We start from the raw sequence: 17,588 nt of genomic DNA on the forward strand, positions 1-17,588 counted from the left end.
CCATACCGCCTAAAACTAAATCCAAAAGCAAAGATGAGATATGACGAGAACATAAAGAGAATCAAAGGACTCGATCCTTACGAGCAGAGCGACTGGTCAAGGTAACACCCTCCAGCCCAAAAGAAGGGCATGTGAAAAGGCTGTGTTGTGGTGCTTTTGCAGACAGCCTGAAGAGCTTTATGACATGTTTGCTTGCTATAATCAGAGCTGTCCTATACAGTGGTTCCATTTTGGCTGCGTGGGACTCAGCAGTGCACCAGCCAGAAAAGAGTCATGTTGGGTCAATGGCGGCGCCGCAGGGGTGCTTCAAAAAAATATGAAACCCTGCCCCCCTGGGTCTGAGCATAGACAGTAAAAGAAATGGACACAGCGACCCCATTGGAACTCAACTGAGACAATTGAAGCCCATTTTTAGCGTTTTTTAGCACTTCCGTTTCTGACGCGCAGACTCAAACTAAGCTTGACGACGTCAGCAACCTGTCAGACAGATGTAAATGTTCTAGTAGCTGTGCGTGCAAACTGCCATCGTTAATCTTGCAGAGACTGCGAGCTTGAGCGGGGAGTTCTTTGGCGTGAGTGAGCAGGAGTAAGTATTCTGATTAATTATTTTGTATAGTATTTTAAAATCTAACGCCAGTACGCCATATTAAGTTAATCGCCTGCAAGCTTCTCCTCCTGTCTGTACGGTAATGCGACAGAGAGTCGAGTTATGACGCAATCGTTAGGCTATTTTTTTACAAAAACTGTTTATACGCCCCGTATAAACAGTTTTTGTAAAAAAAAATAGGCTAACGATTGCGTCATAACCACTGTAACATAATGTAACATAGAAGGTAATGGAGCCCTTTATACATTGTCGTGTATCTTTAGAAATAAAAATGGACAAACGGAGTGTTTAAATGCCTCAGATGTAAAGTTATTCGCTGTCAAAGTGACGCCAAAATGAATGGGAGTCAATGGGAATGTTAACGCAAGTGAAGTTCTGCTACAAGATGGCAGCACGCAGCCGACTTCAACTTCCGGTCGACTTCCTTGCCGCCTGGGTCTGAGCCGGTCGGCCATGATGGTAGGACACGCTATCGGTCGCCAGGGGCAACGCCTTCAGAACTTCACAGAGGCTCGACTAAACATTTCAGAGTTCTTTACTTTTTGCGCATTTATTATGTCGGGAAACAGCGGTATTTGGAGAAGCTCTCAGGCATCCAAAATATCAACCCATACGAGCTCTCTGCAGCGGCACAGAGACCTGGACCATTTACCTCCATGCACATATATGGACATTGTGAATTATATTGTTTACAATGCAAGTCTCCTTGCGTTCACTCTGTTAATGGCTTTAATCTAACCAGGACATTTACATCTTGCAATCACACATTTAACTACCCTAGCCAACCCAGAACTGGTTTGTCCACTTTACAGCCCCAAACACAAAAACCTGGTACAGTATGTGTCATTGGGCTAAAATCAAATTATAACTAAACATACACAGCTTTAGCCTACATCAAAACATGCTGGAAACGTTTGTGTACACCGAACATCTCGTTACAATCTAGTGTTTATGAAACAGTCGCAGTTATTTAAGTTACTTTGTCATTTTGGTCAAGAAGTGTCTGCTAAATGCAATGTAATTACAACCCTCCAAAACACATGGGAATAAAATTACTTTGGCCAGTACAACGCTGTTTTGTCACCTGGAGGCTTGTAGATGGACCCATCCACAGCAGAAAGCCGCGTAACTTTCCAAAGACTTGTGGCTTTTAAACTCCTGAATTGTGTAGTAACTTACACCAAAAACAAGATAATTCCCAATGTCCATATGTGTGCATGGAGGTATGGTCCAGGTCTCTGTGCTGCTGCAGGGAGCTCGTATGGGTCGACATTTTGGATGCCTGAGAGCTTCTCCAAATACCGCTGTTTTGCGTTTGGTGTAACCTAAAAAAACTGTATTCCATTGTTCCTATGTTTCCATATGTATCGTGTAAGGTACTGGAGCAGTTTTTAATGCAGCAGTGACTTCCAGGCATGGTAAAACAGTGCGAGAACCTCTTCTACGTCAGGATTGTTGTGGGTCATTCTGATTTCAGAACAACAAATACCAAGTTTGTTTCAAAAGTTACAGCTGCTTAATTAAACTAAGACAAGAATGTATTTAAGTACTTCAAATGTAAAACTAACTTAATTGATAGCAAAATATGATTTTAAATAAAGGTCACTGAAGAGATGTTCTTTTTTTTCTTTTAGACAGGACTTTTATTATTTAAATTAAAAGTATTTTTATGCATGTTTAATAAATATGATTACATCATACTAGGCATTTCTTTCTGTATGTATATTTATATACATTTCATTATTTAACGTACACTCATTCATAAATTATATTTATACACATACAAATTCATTATTTCAAGTGTAGCTTAATGGGGTTTTTTGTATTGTCTATGATCTTCATTACTTGATTTATATTTCATAAACCTTTTTAAATCATATAATATAAAATAATTACTAATAGAAGTTTCTCTCTTCTTGTCTAGTGTGTAGCACGAAACAGATAACACCACCATTGAACAATGTATTTATTTAAATACAACATTAGAAACAATTACACATTTTACACACCTGATTGCAACCTGTCTCTCTTGAAATTTCTCTTTTAGAACAAAAATGAATAGAAAGACTGAGCCCGTCTCCTTATCAACCTTAAGGCGAAGGACACGTGTAGACGTTCAAAAAAAGACTTCATCAAATTAGGACAGACATGATTAATATGGACATGACAGGAGTAGGGGCAGAAGACAGAGTTCTTTTTCTGAGAACACTTGCCCACCCTCTTCAGCTTATCCAAAATGATAATGGTGTGTGTACGCTATTTACACTGAATTTTCCCGGCAGTCTCCATTCTATACCTACCCCTTCAACTCTGACAGAATGAACATATTTGTTGTAAATTATGAGATGACATATTATCCCTCAATATGCCAGGGGAAATTATATTTTAAGATGAATTTAACATGCAATTTGACAAATGTCCCACCTTTATCAATACCTGACTGTACATAGTCCACTAAATTATAAGCATTATGCAATTATTTTTTTTTGATTTTGAAACAAAACCACAACACATTCTTCCAAAAAAATTTAATAGTACCCTACTTTAAGGTTGTGCTGAAGTTCTACCCAACTATTATAATCTGTACATTTTCTTTCCTTTTACTTCTTCCCACCCTGGGGCACCATCAGGTTAACTTTCAGCCCATCTTACTTGCTTATTTGTATACACTGTACACTTGTGCATGCTTTAGTTTATGTTATTCCTTTTTGATGATTAATAAATACCTCTTTTCTTTCTTTCTACATTAAGGATGCCTTTTCATCTAATTGAATTTCAAGCGAGCGAGGACATGGCTGTTGTGCCAGTTGACTGGTATGATGACGGGATGGTGTACTGGCCCAGCTTTAAGAGCACTGAAAGTGTGAAAAGGGCAGCTGCTAACGAGGAGAAGCATGAGCCAAACTGGCCAAGATATGATGTAAAGGTCGTAAGAACTTGTGGTATGCCAATTCATAAAATTCTTGTTTAAAAATGATTTAATGGTTGCTTCTCCTTCTGCTTGGAATAACGTATTATTTCTATGTTCTGAAATTGCATATGAAATTGATTGTCTTGGCCTTGCATTGTTTAAAATATTCAATATATATCTATAGTAATAATTATTATTATTGCCATGTTCTGTGCAGCTTTGCAGCTAATTTGAAACTCGTGTTCATTTTAACACATTCAATTTTAGACGACTACAGAGATGCCATTAGGCTTATGACTCAATATCAGAATGGCTGCAACACCTCTGCAGCAGAGCAGGAGGGTAAGCTGCCAGAGAAGAGATTCAGGAAGCCAGTGTAAGTGTGTTCGGTCTTGTTTTTGTTATGTTTCTACAGTAATAGGAAGGTAACTTCCCTCAGCATTCAAAAATAAACCAGAGACGCTTGTTACTATGTATATTTGTCAATTTTAGGATTGCAATAACCATAATGGTTGCTTAACAGCCATCGTTTTGGGGACTCTGATGAGAGTGAAGAAGAGCCAGAAAATGGTGACTTTGCATCTCTGAGGATGCCACGACCTTCCAACTTGCCTGGCGTATTAGTTGAAGCCTCATCCCTAAGACAATTGCACTGGAAGAGTAAGGAATAATCTCTTAACATCGAAATAAAAAAATCATAATATTAATATTAGAGATATGGTTAACATTCTTAGTGCTAAAGATATTCCCCTCTCCTTGTATCCATTCCTTCAGCTTCATCATCTTGCAGAGTGCCAGGCAGCAGAGTAACTACTCCTCAACCTGGAGAAAACGGTCTAGGTAAAAACTGGTCTCCGAAATAATATTGAATACAGTGGCCCCATCTATATTAACACAGCAATGGTCAGTCTGTTTCAAATCAATAGACTGCATCTGCATTACCATCTCAGATTTTCAACTTCAATCCATTCATGGGGTTGAAGTAGGTAGTTTATACCAAATTCATGTTCAGCATGACAAGAGATTTTTTTTTTGTCTGCCTTTGTTTTGCCCGCCTTTGTTTTGCCCTGTAGCTTGCAAGCCTTGCAGCCTACCATGGTTAACAGATCACAACCATTTAATACCAATTTCTCTCCCTTAGCACCAGACTATGGGGCAGGACAGCAACACCCTTCACCACCTCAACTCCCAACACCCGCATTTAACATGCGGAGAGTTACTCAAGGTAGGGAATGATTTCGGAAATATTAGTGAATAGAAAGGGTCCTGTGTGTATTATCTGTCATGGTTAAAAGATTACTACCATTGAATAAAAAATATCCCCCTCTCACACACCGCCCACCTCACTATGGCCCAGCAATGGCAGTCCCTCCACAACTCCCTCCTCCCTCTGCTCCAGCCCTCAACACGCAGACAGCAGAGGAATCCTGTTCAAGCCTGACCTACACACCAACATGGCGAGAGGGAAGAATGGCCGATACCATTCCCTGCTCTGGTGAGCAATAACTGACAAATACTGGAGGGTCATTCTGTGCCAAAGATTTTGGAAAAAATTCCCACAACCATCACATTTTCTTCAAACTTTGACATTAACTTGTCATTAACTAATGTCAGTATTATGAATAATAAGGATAAACACTGAAACACGTGATATATTTTATACACTACATTTGAGTTATATTTCATGTTTGTCAACAGCGGCTGAGTTCCACATCCTTAGCCTGCTGGAAACCATTAAACACCAACAAGACCAGCTTGTGGCAAAGGTGAACTACCTCAGCAGCATGCTGAACAGCACCCTGGGGCCAGATGTTGAGATGCCTGAAAATATCCAGTTTCCCCTGGAACAATTGGAGGCCGTGGAGGCATTTGAAATGTTTCTAAAGGAACCGTCAAACGGCCCAGCTCAACAGAGAGTGGTGAGTTTTCTTACTGGATGGTGCCATAGGGTTAATTGATTGTCCATCATTATTATTGTAAAGGTGGAATAGGTCCATGAGGGTGTGATCCAAGTACCGTATTTTCCGCGCTATACGGCGCATCGGATTGTTAGGCGCACCTTCAATGAATGGCCTACTTTAGAACTGTTTTCATATATAGGGCGCACCGGATTATAAAGCGCATAGAATAGAGGATAACTGCAGTCAAACGTTTGACTGGGTTTGCGTTAGGCATCCACTAGATGGAATGTCAACATTTTGACAGAGCGCCTTGATTCATATGTAAGGCGCTCTGGATTATAAGGCGCACTGTCATTTTTGAGAAAATTAAAGGCTTTTAAGTGTGCCTTATAGTTCGTTACATGTTTCACGAGTTCACACTTGCATACAATTAGAGGGGGTACAGGTTAATGTGTATATGGCATGCTGTCCAGGGGAAAGGCTCGGAGTTCGGCCCAAACCCAGAGTACTTCACCCGTATGTAAGTGGTTAGGACTAGAAGTGTGGAGGAGGGATGCTGCCAAACTCGGTGGTTTGACTTTTTTTTTTTCTTTACAGAAAAAAGTAGAAACATAAAAGTTTTCTATGTTTTTCTACGTTTCTGGATGCTTTCAAAAGGCCAAAAACATTTTAAATGCACCTTTAAATTCAACTTGAGCTTAGAAATGTTTACCTTCCTGACTAAAAAAAAATGTCTTTGCCTTTTAGATTTCTTCTTTGGCCACCATTGGAGGCCAGGATGTGAAGAGGGTGACCTGGAACATTCTGGGCCGGCTCTTCACAGATGAGGTGTCTCATCAGATCAGCTGGAAGGGTGTTAATAACAAAAAGCCCTTCAGTAGGATGGCAACGAAGACCTTGCTTTTCAGTAAGTATATAATTCAAAGTGATATTAAATGCATTCAAAGTCAATAGTTTGTAAATGTTAGGGCAGCCTTAAAAATCACTGCAACCATCTTACCAATATGACCGTGTAGCCTCTTTTTTAGACAATCGATTAATCTTTTACTAAACGTGACTTTGCGTTTCCTAAATTATATGAATTTTTTTTTTTTGTATGTCGTAGATGATGTGTAAATGATTTACAACACTTTCTGCATCCCCTAATCTAAAGTGTAAAAAAAATTACATAATTTACATAATTAAAATAAATTCACATTAATTGCTGTAGTATAAAAATTGGATTAAACAATTGATATTTCACTCTTGTCTAAACATTAGTATCACTGACCCTATCCTCAGCCCTAACCCTTCTGGAGCAGCTCTACATATGTGATGTACTATTAATTGAAAGATAAAATATGATAGAGCAATAGAATGAATAGTGAAAGTAACAGAGGCTCATACAATTAATTAAGCATGCAAATAACTGAAAGAAACATATATTTGATGAACAAATTAAGCCAACTAATATGATTTATATTCTTTTGGTTTATCTACTAATACATTTAAAAATTACAAATGCAGTGAAAATTCAGGGATTGGTTACATTTATATTAAAAAATGTATTTCAGAAAATTATTTCAAAATGTGGTATCGGTGCATGCCTAATTAAAAGTATTAAAAAATATGATTTCAATATCAAAATAATTTTACACAATTAACGCTGCACCCCGTCTGAGATAAAGAGCTTTTTCACATGGTTATGAGCATGATATTAAGTATATAAGTCCTTGAAAGTCCTGGAATTTCATTTGACAGAATCTGTACTAACCCTGATAGTTAATCATGTACAAGCCATTTGCAAATGACTTGTAACAAAATTTACAAAACATACATTAAATGATAGTATATCACTTGCTAATTATTTAGGAATGTTTTGTAAATGATTATTTCATCATTATTTAACCACTGACTTATAAATGACTTACAACTGAACGTTATTAAAAAGTGTTAGCCTCTTTGGCAACTCAAAATCAAACCTAGTATCTCCCTGAGCAGCTGATGGCTACTTTGCATACGCAAATTGTTCAATCAGGTTGGCCTATGCCTGATGTTATGTTTAACACAATGCAATAGTTAGTGAGTCAGTAAAAACGGACGGACACGGTCACTTATTTAGTAGGAAAAAGTAAGCTACTAAAAATATTCCTGTTAACTATCAAGCAGTGCAATAATGATAATAATAAAAAGCCTACCTTTTTGACATGCAGTAAATCTTCAAAACTGCTGTGAGACTCCCTCCGTCTGATTCCTTCAATTTGTCGCTGTCACTGTAAACGGTGTTGACCATAAGTGCACTTCTAGAAAATGGAGATGCCAACTTCCGGCACAGTCTTGTGGTGAAACAGTGGCGTACCTGCACTTGTGCATAAAAATGCAACTACGGTCGAAGTTTAGGGATTGGTATCACAGTGGATTGTCATGTCAAGAGAAATGTACCCCAGGTGTGGGCAACAAGCCCATCATGTTATCAAAGTAAATGCATGCAAACGTATTGGCTGCCTGGTCGTTCTGATAACTTTGCTCGTGTACATTTATCTTGGATCTCTATAATAATAATAATAATAATATTAATAATACACACTGATGGAATGCCGTTTTGTTTGAGTTGTGTGGGTTGTAATTTACCATGTGAATTGTATTTTAATTAAGTGTTGATTTTGGAATGGTTAACCTAACCCTTAAGGTCTGTGCTGCAACATATAGCTTGAATGTTAAGTCGCTTTGAATAAACTAACTAAATGTAATGTAATGTAAACCAGGACTAAATGCAAGTAAATGGAGTTTACCCACTGCTAAAATGTCAAAAATAGAATTTATCCACTGGTTTATGTAATGTAATGTTAAGAGTTAACCTCCAAATAGAATGTTATAGGACCTTAACAAATGTAAAATATTACAAAACCACATTGATTTATCCACATACAATATGTGCTCTGGTCAAGGGACCATTTAATACCACTGATATTGTTTGAACATTTTGGATGTCTTTTTTAATGACCGATAACGAAATGCTCCGCACACCTTACCTGGATCTTGAATTCATAGTTTACCCTCCTCTTATTTTAACCTGCACAACTTTGTAAATTTACGTTTCTTTTTAATTTAATCTCCTTCATACCTATCTCAAATATTGTACTGTGTAAGCATACTTGGCTTTGGACGCTACATACCATAAACATATCTGTCTGTTTGATTACAGGTGCTGTGAGGAAAAACACTGTGACCCAGTCAGCCACGGATGCAGAGGTCACCAAGCATGCAATCAGGTGGTTCAACCTGGCGGCAGATCGGGCAACGAGGAGACGTGTCCCACCTCCATCCACACAAATGGAGTAAAAGAAATGTTTAAACAATAAACCATCTTTTTATTGAACCTCTTGTCGTTCACCAGTTATTCATTTTCTGATGCTGTGCAGTGCAACATTTCATTGAAGTTGTGGTCTAATAGATAAAATATTTTTATGTTTGCACCGACCTAGGCCTACAGTATAAAGCATTAAATTAGGTTTTGACCATAAAATGAATTTAGTTTAGCCTAGCTAACATAGGCTACTTGACAAAAACTGAATAGGCTATAACCTATAACTTAATAAATGCAAATGTCAATTTTATATTTCCATTGAGTAGTGATTATTTTTGTACAGTAAATTCATGTCTTGTATTGAAACTTCTGTTAGGCTTATTTACAATATTGTTCGGTTAAAAATGCAAGGCAATGCAGATTTAAGCTCAGGTTTATATTGCCGCAGTATCTTACAATTTAGTTTATCCTACAGCAAGAACAGAAGGGATTTTGAAAATGAGATAAACGGATCCAAAACGGACCCAGGCCAGATGAGACGGTATTTTTATGAGTCCGTTTTGGGTCTGTGGCAGATATATGTTTCAATTTGCGGGTCCCAAACGGACCCGCCGTGGAGGTAAGGTTTTAATCGCGGATGCAGCGCGGAGCAACGGCAATTCCGCGATGAGCCTTCATTTCGGATCCGTCATTGCTCGCAAGTGGACGCAGATACGGTCCGATACCTCCACGGCCGATCCGCCGCGGAGTCATTTTGCTGTGTGGGTCCGAACTCCCAAACTCACTCAAATGATTCGCAAACCCGTTCTGAAATCTCGAACTGATTCAAATGATCCGCGAACCCGCTTTGAACTCCCGAACTGACTCAAGTGAATCGCGGACCCGCTACGAACTCCCGAACTGATTTAAATTATTCGCGGTCCCGCTCCCCACTCCCGAAATGACTCAAATGATTCGCGAACCCGTTTTTGAACTCCCGAACTGACTCAAATGAATCGCGAACACGCTCCGAACTCCCGAACTGATTCAAATGATTCGCGATCCCCAAACTGACTCAAATGATTTGCGAATACGCTCCGAACTCCCGAACAGACTCAAATGATTCGCGTACCCGCTCCGAACTCCCGAACTGACTCAAATGATTCGCGATCCCCAAACTGACTCAAATGATTCGCGAACACGCTCCGAACTCCCGAACTGATTCAAATGATTTGCGATCCCCAAACTGACTCAAATGATCCGCGAACCCGCTTTGAACCATAGACAGTAAAAGAAATGGACACAGCGACCCCATTGGAATTCAATTGAGACAAATGAAGCCCAGTTTTAGCGTTTTTTAGCACTTCCGTTTCTGACGCGCAGACTCAAACGAAGCTTGACGACGTCAGCAACCTGTCTGCCAGATGTAAATCTTCTAGTAGCTGTGCGTGCAAACTGCCATCGTTAATCTTGCAGAGACGGCAAGCTTGAGCGGGGAGTTCTTTATCGTGAGTGAGCAGGAGTAAGTATTCTGATTAATTATTTTGTATAGTATTTTAAAATGTAACGCCAGTACGCCATATTAAGTTAATTGCCTGCGAGCTTCTCCTCCTGTCTGTACGGTAATGCGACAGAGAGCCGAGTGGTTATGACGCAATCGTTAGCCTATTTTTTTACAAAAACTGTTTATACGGGGCCATAATGTAACATAGAAGGTAATGGAGCCCTTTATAAATTGTCGTGTATCTTTAGAAATAAATAATGGACAACAGAGTCTTTAAACGCCTCAGATGTAAAGTTATTCGCTGTCAAAGTGACGCCAAAATGAATGGGAGTCAATGGGAATGCTAACGCAAGTGAAGTTCTGCTAAAAGATGGCAGCCCCCACCCGACTTCAACTTCCGGTCGAGTTCCTTGCCCCTTGCTTTGAACTCCCGAACTGACTCAAATGATTCTGGACAGTGTTTTCTCTACTTCCTGTTGGCCTTGTGTAGCTAATCGTAGCTCCATGTAGCTGTTTTTATTTTATTTTTATTTTTCTCTAGAATCTTTATCTTGCTATCACTCTGTTTTTTGTTTTTTTTTGTGATAAATATAACTTAATTCACACCATATTTCTGATACTATCGAACAATCTTATCAGATTAATTTTGATCGTTCACTTTTATTTTATTTCCATGAGTGCAGGACACCTGCAAAGCGTTAGCACCCGTTAGATTGTCAATAGCGTTTTCATTCGAACGTATTGCTGTTTTCTTTTCTCCTCTCCTCTCTCTCGCTCCAGTTTTTCACAAGTTCATCAAACAACTGCAGTAAGAATATTTCATCAAGCACGGTGAGTAATGGCTTCTCCTTCTATTGTTATTTCCACCTCTTGCCACATGTACAGTTTATCTATCCCTGTCGCAGATGAGGGATTCACATGTGATAAATGCAGGGAAATAGTTAGGCTGACAGAGAAGATTTCAGAATTAGAGACACGCATCCAAACTATAATTGAGGACAGTAAGAATGTTAGGGCTCTAGATACAGCTTTGGATGCGTCTAGCTTTTATGGGGAAGTCGTGGCCTAATGGTTAGAGAGTCAAACTCGCAATCGAAAGGTGAGTTCGAGTCTCGGGCCGGCAGGAATTGTAGGTGGGGGGAGTGCATATACAGTGCTTTCTCCACCTTCAATACCACGACTTAGGTGCCCTTGAGCACGGCACCGAACCCCCAACTGCTCCCCGGGCGCCGCAGCATAAATGGCTGCCCACTGTTCCTGGTGTGTGTTCACAGTGTGTGTGTGTTCACTGCTCTGTGTGTGTGCACTTCGGATGAGTTAAATGCAGAGCACGGATTCTCTGAATATGGGTCACCATATTTGGCTGAATGTCACTTTAACTAGCTTAGGGATTCCTACATTGTTCTGTTCCGGAAACAGAGCCCCTGCAGCAGGGCAACTGGGTGACAGTGAAGCAGCGTAGTCGTGGGTCAAAACACCGCTCTTCTGTTCCGATCAATACATTAAACAGGTTCTCCCCACTCATGCACCCACTGAGAAACCTGATGAAAGTGCTCTAGTTATTTGTGATTCTATTGTACGGAACGTGAATATAGAATCAAATGTTTACCGGGAGCCAGAGCGCCTGACATCTTAGCAAATTTAAAAGTGCTGGCTAATGCTAAACGTAAATACAGTAAGATTGTTATTCATGCTGGCGCTAATGATGTTCAACTTTGCCAGCCACATCATTAGAAGAATGGCATCTACACTAGAAAGGATCTGTACAGCCCTGAAAGACAGTGGAGATCAGGACAATTACAGCTCCAGATACAGATCCCCTGTAAAGACCTTGTCCCAGACAACTACCGGGACAAGACCACAAAAAAACAGATGATTCTTCTGCACAATCTGACTTTGCTGCAGCCTGGAATTGAACTACTGGTTTCGTCTGGTCAGAGGAGATCTGCCCCCCAACTGAGCCTGGTTTCTCCCAAGGTTTTTTTCTCCATTCTGTCACCGATGGAGTTTTGGTTCCTAGCCGCTGTCGCCTCTGGCTTACTTAGTTGGGGTTACTTCATCTACAGCGATATCGTTGATTGCAAATAAATGCACAGACACTATTTAAACTGAACAGAGATGACATCACTGAATTCAATGATGAACTGTCTTTAACTGTCATTTTGCTTTACTGACACACTGTTTTCCTAATAGTCTAGATGGAAATAGGGGTCCACGCGAACCCCCCGGCTTTTTTTATGCCACCTGATTTTTTTAAATCCTTAAAGTGTCTATTTTCATAATCTGCCAGGTGCCAAGCTGAAATAATGTCCCAAAGGGTTCTTTTTTTAACCCTTTGCTGCACCCGACCGGACCCGAAAAATCTAAAAGTGATATAGAAAGAGGCATAACATTAGAAGTAAACAACATACAGAGACAAATGAACACATTCTCCCATACAATTCTGACCCCAGGAATTTAATGGAATGGTAATTTTTGACATATGACAACATATTGACCTTATTTCTGGACAAAAATAGCAAAAAATGGCCAAAGATGTGTAGAGGATCAACTATTTTTTCGTTCTCTCAAGCGCATAGGGTGATTTTTTTTTTTTTTTTTTCAACATATTATTTCTTTATCATTTAAGTGTCTATTATAAGATTAAATTGGGTACCAAGCTGAAATAATGTCCAAAATGCTTAATTTTTAACCCTTTGCACCAAACCCGAAAAATCTAAATATGATTTAAAGTGGCATAACTTTTGATGTAACCAACTCACAGAGACAAACTCATATTTCAATGGAATCTGTTCACAAATATCCCTCATGTGGTATGGTGAACTGATGTCTTTACAAAGTCTCATATCTCATATACTGTTTAGATATGATAGCTTCTCGCTTGCCCTCCCCACCGGCATGTGTTGAGTGTTGTAAAATTACCATACTCATTAGTATGGTAGTTTATACCATATATATATATATACCATTATAGTTTCAAATACTTACTGAAATTTTTCCAAAAGAGAGAGCAGTGGGAGATGGCGATCTGCAGGTACCAACCGACGACCCACAACTGCAAAGCCCCAAAATTCAAAAACTTGCAGTTTATGCTCAGTCAACTTTTTGGACCATCTTTAGTTTATTTATTTATTTATTTATTTAATTTATTTAAGCTAATTTGCTTTGTTTTGTTAACTTCAAAAGTAAAACTATTTTAAATATCTTCAGGTTCAGGATAGGTGAAGTAAAAGGTTCAAATAAACCCTATTTCAGGCTGTTAAGTATAATAAAATGCTGTCAAATGAACTTTTTTTTGCTCTTTTTGCCAAAGATGGTCAAGATGTTATAAAACATGACAAATAACAATTTCTGGGGTCAGAATTGTATTGAAAAATGTGTCCATTTGTCTCTGCAAGTTGGTTACATCAAAAGTTATGCCACTTTAAATCATATTTATCATATTTAGATTTTTCGGGTTTGGTGCAAAGGGTTAAAAATTAAGCATTTTGGACATTGTTTCAGCTTGGTACCCAATTTAATCTTATAATAGACACTTGAATGATAAAGAAATAATATGTTGTGGAAAAAAAATCACCCCATGCGCTTGAGAAAACGAAAAAATAGTTGATCCTCTACACATCTTTGGCCATTTTTTTGCTATTTTTGTCCAGAAATAAGGTCAATATGTTGTCAAATGTCAGAAATAACCATTCCATTAAATTCCTGGGGTCAGAATTGTATGGGAGAATGTGTTCATTTGTCTCTGTATGTTGTTTACTTCTAATGTTATGCCTCTTTCTATATCACTTTTAGATTTTTCGGGTTCCGGTCGGGTGCAGCAAAGGGTTAAAAAAGAACCCTTTGGGACATTATTTCAGCTTGGCACCTGGCAGATTATGAAAATAGACACTTTAAGGACTTAAAAAAATCAGGTGGCATAAAAAAAGCTGGGGGGTGCGCGTGGACCCCTATTTCCATCTAGACTATAATGAATGTTGTTCAGTTGCTTTGACACAATGTATCGTGTTTAAAGCGCTATATAAATAAAGGTGACTTGACTATAAATATCACACATTTTTATAGACTAACTATTATACCATTTCATAGAATTGACCATAAATGCTTATTATTAAAACTTTGATAAAGCTGGCCGTTCAACTTAAGTCTCTTGAAACAGAACAAAATTAAGATTGAAATAAGCCCTCTGGCTTGTCCTTGTTATTCAATTACACGAATACCAGTCTAATTCTAATTCAGTGAACAGTCTGAATCAATTAGTCTTAAAAATGCCAATGGGAGCATTCAGAGTGAATCACACCACTTGTTCATGTAAATGAATGTGAACTGTATTTAATCAGATCTCTCATTTCTATTTTCTGTTCCTTTTTTATGTTGTGGTTATTCCTTTGTGTGAGACCTACAACAAAAAGTGCATGGGATGAACAAAGTGAACATACTTTTGTTTCTGTTATTCAATGTATGTTTGGACCTCCAGTTGCATTTGAATGTTTGCATGCATAGTTTGAAGCCTCTTCTGCTTGCCCCACTCGGGTAGGTCACACGTAAAGGCTTGTCATCAACATCTAGTGTCTGATGTGCAAATGAAGCAAACCGCATGCAGTCCTGAAGTGCAAATGGCCTCTGAATGATGTCGGATCCATTATAATGACATCTGATCTACATTAAAAAACTTATGATGTGTTCCACCCTGGCAGAGTCTCTGTCTTTGATTGATGATGACATTAAGCATGGTAGCCTATCTGCTGGATATATTCAAATTAAGAGTTTGATTAAGGGTTTTAAAGTAATTACTTTTTTATGGCAAAAAACATTATGAAACAAATCAGTGTGAAAGTCAAACTCTTTTACTTGTTTACCAATACATATATAAAAAAATACTAAAAAATATAAATTATTTGGAGAATTGCTTATATAGGAAGATTCTGTATTGGTTCATCTGTGGAGAAGTGGGATATAAAATGTCACAACATCCAAAAGACTTTAAACTGTGTCAGCTTGTACTTCTATTTTTTGCAGAATTGAAAATCCATCAAAATTTGCTTATTCACAAAATGAAGTTCTGTGCATTTCTCTGCAAAGATACAAAAGAGCAAATCAGCTTTAATAAAATTGCTTAAAATGTTGATGTTCCAACTCTCTCAACATTACAGACCTTGGTGAAGAAACACCCAAAGAGACAACTTTTTAAACTAGTACTCTACTAACAGGATAGGACTTTTGGGGCTGATGTGTTGAAGATCAAACACTTTTTCTGAAAATTCAAGGTGTTTCTCAGCTTTTTACTGGGATGGCATAAGTGAATGCTGATGCCTTGAATTAATCATCACAGCATCTTCTCAACCTACTCTGAAACTCTACTGAACTCTGAATACATTAGATGTACTTTAGTTTAAAGGCCACAAACCACGACTCTTCATCTTTACACTCATCATCTCTAGGAAAAAAAGATGAATGAATGTCGCAAACATATGCATAAATTGATAGACTACAGGCTACACTGCAGTCTATGAATTGAGTGCATTATTACCATCATTCCCCTGGGTGGAGCTCTTCCATCCCCATCTACAATCTGAAATCTTTAGCATGATTATGAGTTTTTCATACTAGAACCACAACAACCTCTTAGAAAAGTTTATGTTCACCAAGACTGCAATAATTTGTGACATTAATACAATTTAAAATGACTTTTGAATATATATATATATATATATATATATATATATATATACTTTCTTGTATATATATAGGTAGGCCTATGTGAAAGTAAAATGCTTATTCAGACAGAAAACCCCCTTAATCACATTTCCCAACATATTTCCTGAACAGGTCTTGACATGTTGAAAAATAAAACTCAGTGTTCTTTATGACATGACCACAGTTGTTGTTGTTCAGAGTTCTCACTTTTTCTCCTTCCTTAAAAATAGAAGCATAAAAATAAGCAAGAAAAACCATACTGGGAAGAGCAATCTAAAAAGCCTCATTATATTTATTTTCTTTTGCATGTTTTGGGGGGTGGAATTAGCACTGTACTAATTCACCATTTAAAACCAGTTATAGACACACACTTTATTCATAATCTGTCTATTATCTTATCCACAGACGAGGGCAAGCAGCGGGAGGGTGAAAACATGATACAAGAGAGAAAGGGTGTACTCACACTAGGCACGGTTGCCATGAACCGGGCCCGAGTACGATTGTCCCCCCTCCCCCTCTGTCCTGCACTCACATATAGCGTTTCAGCATTCGTGCCGCAGCACGCTTACGTCATTATGGTGCGACGGTTTCGGGATAAACAGGAAGAGTGGCGCTCTCTGAACGCAATGGAGTACATCGCTCTGTTTTCTTTGTGGATAATTTTGTGTCGTTTGGTCCACAGCCCTCTCACAGCCTGTTGTTAAACAGATGTGTCGCCTTAGTGGCGCGAAAATTTTCGCGTAATCGCGCTGCTCGTATGAGGATGTTTGCAAGGTACCAGCTGAAGTGCAGCAAGGACTTTGCAGTTTTTAGTTTTTATGCGTTTTGCACCTCTGCCGTAGACCAAAGCGACCCTTTCCCTGCCATGTTGGTTTTGGAGCGTCGCAAAACCGTGACGCAACGCGTCCTTTTCCGTGCTCCTGCACGGTTAGCGCTCACACTGCATGCGAACCGCGCCCGAGTCCAACTGAACCGTGCCCTGGTCCACCTCTTCCAAGCGGGCCAGGGCCGGCCAATCGAGCCGCGCCCGGGCACGATTCGGAGCACTCACACGAGTCAAACGAACCGCGCTTTGGTGGTCAAACGCACCCGGGCACGGTTCAAACTGGCTAGTGTGAGTACACCCAAAGAGCCTGATTCGTTAAATATTTATAATCCTGCAGTCCCATTCATTCAGTTGTGCTAAGCACTGTCGAATACACACCATTCACCATTCTGGGAGCAATAGCCCTAGCTCTTTCCAAAGACCAATTGTACTTACTCTCAATGGCTCACGTGGGAACAGGAAAAGCTACCAGTGCTGGCAAACATAAAGAAATCAAGGACACAGCAAAACTTTATTACTGAAGATATGGTTTATCTTGTTGAACTTTCTCACCCTATTGAGTGAGAAAGTGAGACTGACCTCTGTTACACAATACAGAGTTGCAGAATGTGTTCAGTCCTGCTGAGGCACTACATTACGCAACCAGTTAATTCTGCTGAAAGGCAGGCCAGAGAAATCGATAGTCTCCTGATTTTACAGTAAAGGTTTGTCTGACCTTGCCACCCTTTTTGATTTCACACACATATACTATTAAACATTAATTAAAAATAATGATTGGCTTGTTACTTTGAGTGCACTTAACTTAATCTGTTTGGTTTATTTATTGGTTTATAAGCCATAATATTAATACAGCCTAGTGTAAAGAAGTCCTCTGACC

At 39.0% G+C, this 17,588-nt stretch overlaps 1 protein-coding gene across 3 annotated transcripts; it reads left to right on the plus strand.

Annotated features, from left to right (window-relative positions):
* Positions 1 to 964: 964 nt before the first annotated feature.
* On the plus strand, positions 965 to 8,777 carry LOC127983640 (uncharacterized). Of its 3 annotated transcripts, none has more exons than XM_052585839.1 (10): positions 968 to 1,066; positions 3,359 to 3,549; positions 3,786 to 3,894; positions 4,042 to 4,178; positions 4,293 to 4,358; positions 4,660 to 4,743; positions 4,876 to 5,013; positions 5,217 to 5,437; positions 6,167 to 6,326; positions 8,604 to 8,777. In XM_052585839.1, exons 2-10 carry the CDS (start codon positions 3,360 to 3,362, stop codon positions 8,738 to 8,740), a joined length of 1,242 nt encoding a protein of 413 aa, XP_052441799.1. In that variant the 5' UTR covers positions 968 to 1,066; position 3,359; the 3' UTR covers positions 8,741 to 8,777. The 3 variants fall into 3 exon arrangements, with proteins under 3 accessions (XP_052441801.1, XP_052441799.1, XP_052441800.1); XM_052585840.1 differs by lacking the exon at positions 968 to 1,066 and adding an exon at positions 2,648 to 2,852; XM_052585841.1 differs by lacking the exon at positions 4,876 to 5,013 and having other exon boundaries at positions 965 to 1,066.
* Positions 8,778 to 17,588: the final 8,811 nt, after the last annotated feature.

Source organism: Carassius gibelio, chromosome B20 (assembly GCF_023724105.1).
Source record: "Carassius gibelio isolate Cgi1373 ecotype wild population from Czech Republic chromosome B20, carGib1.2-hapl.c, whole genome shotgun sequence".
Lineage (NCBI taxonomy): Eukaryota > Metazoa > Chordata > Actinopteri > Cypriniformes > Cyprinidae > Carassius > Carassius gibelio.

Excerpts from the sequence above, each read along its gene's own strand:
- LOC127983640 (XM_052585839.1), top strand. The coding sequence starts at position 3,360 with ATGCCTTTTCATCTAATTGAATTTCAAGCGAGCGAGGACATGGCTGTT. Across the intron at positions 3,895-4,041 it reads AAGAGATTCAGGAAGCCAGT|CCATCGTTTTGGGGACTCTG; the intron begins GTAAGTGTGTTC and ends GTTGCTTAACAG. Across the intron at positions 4,744-4,875 it reads CATGCGGAGAGTTACTCAAG|CAATGGCAGTCCCTCCACAA; the intron begins GTAGGGAATGAT and ends ACTATGGCCCAG.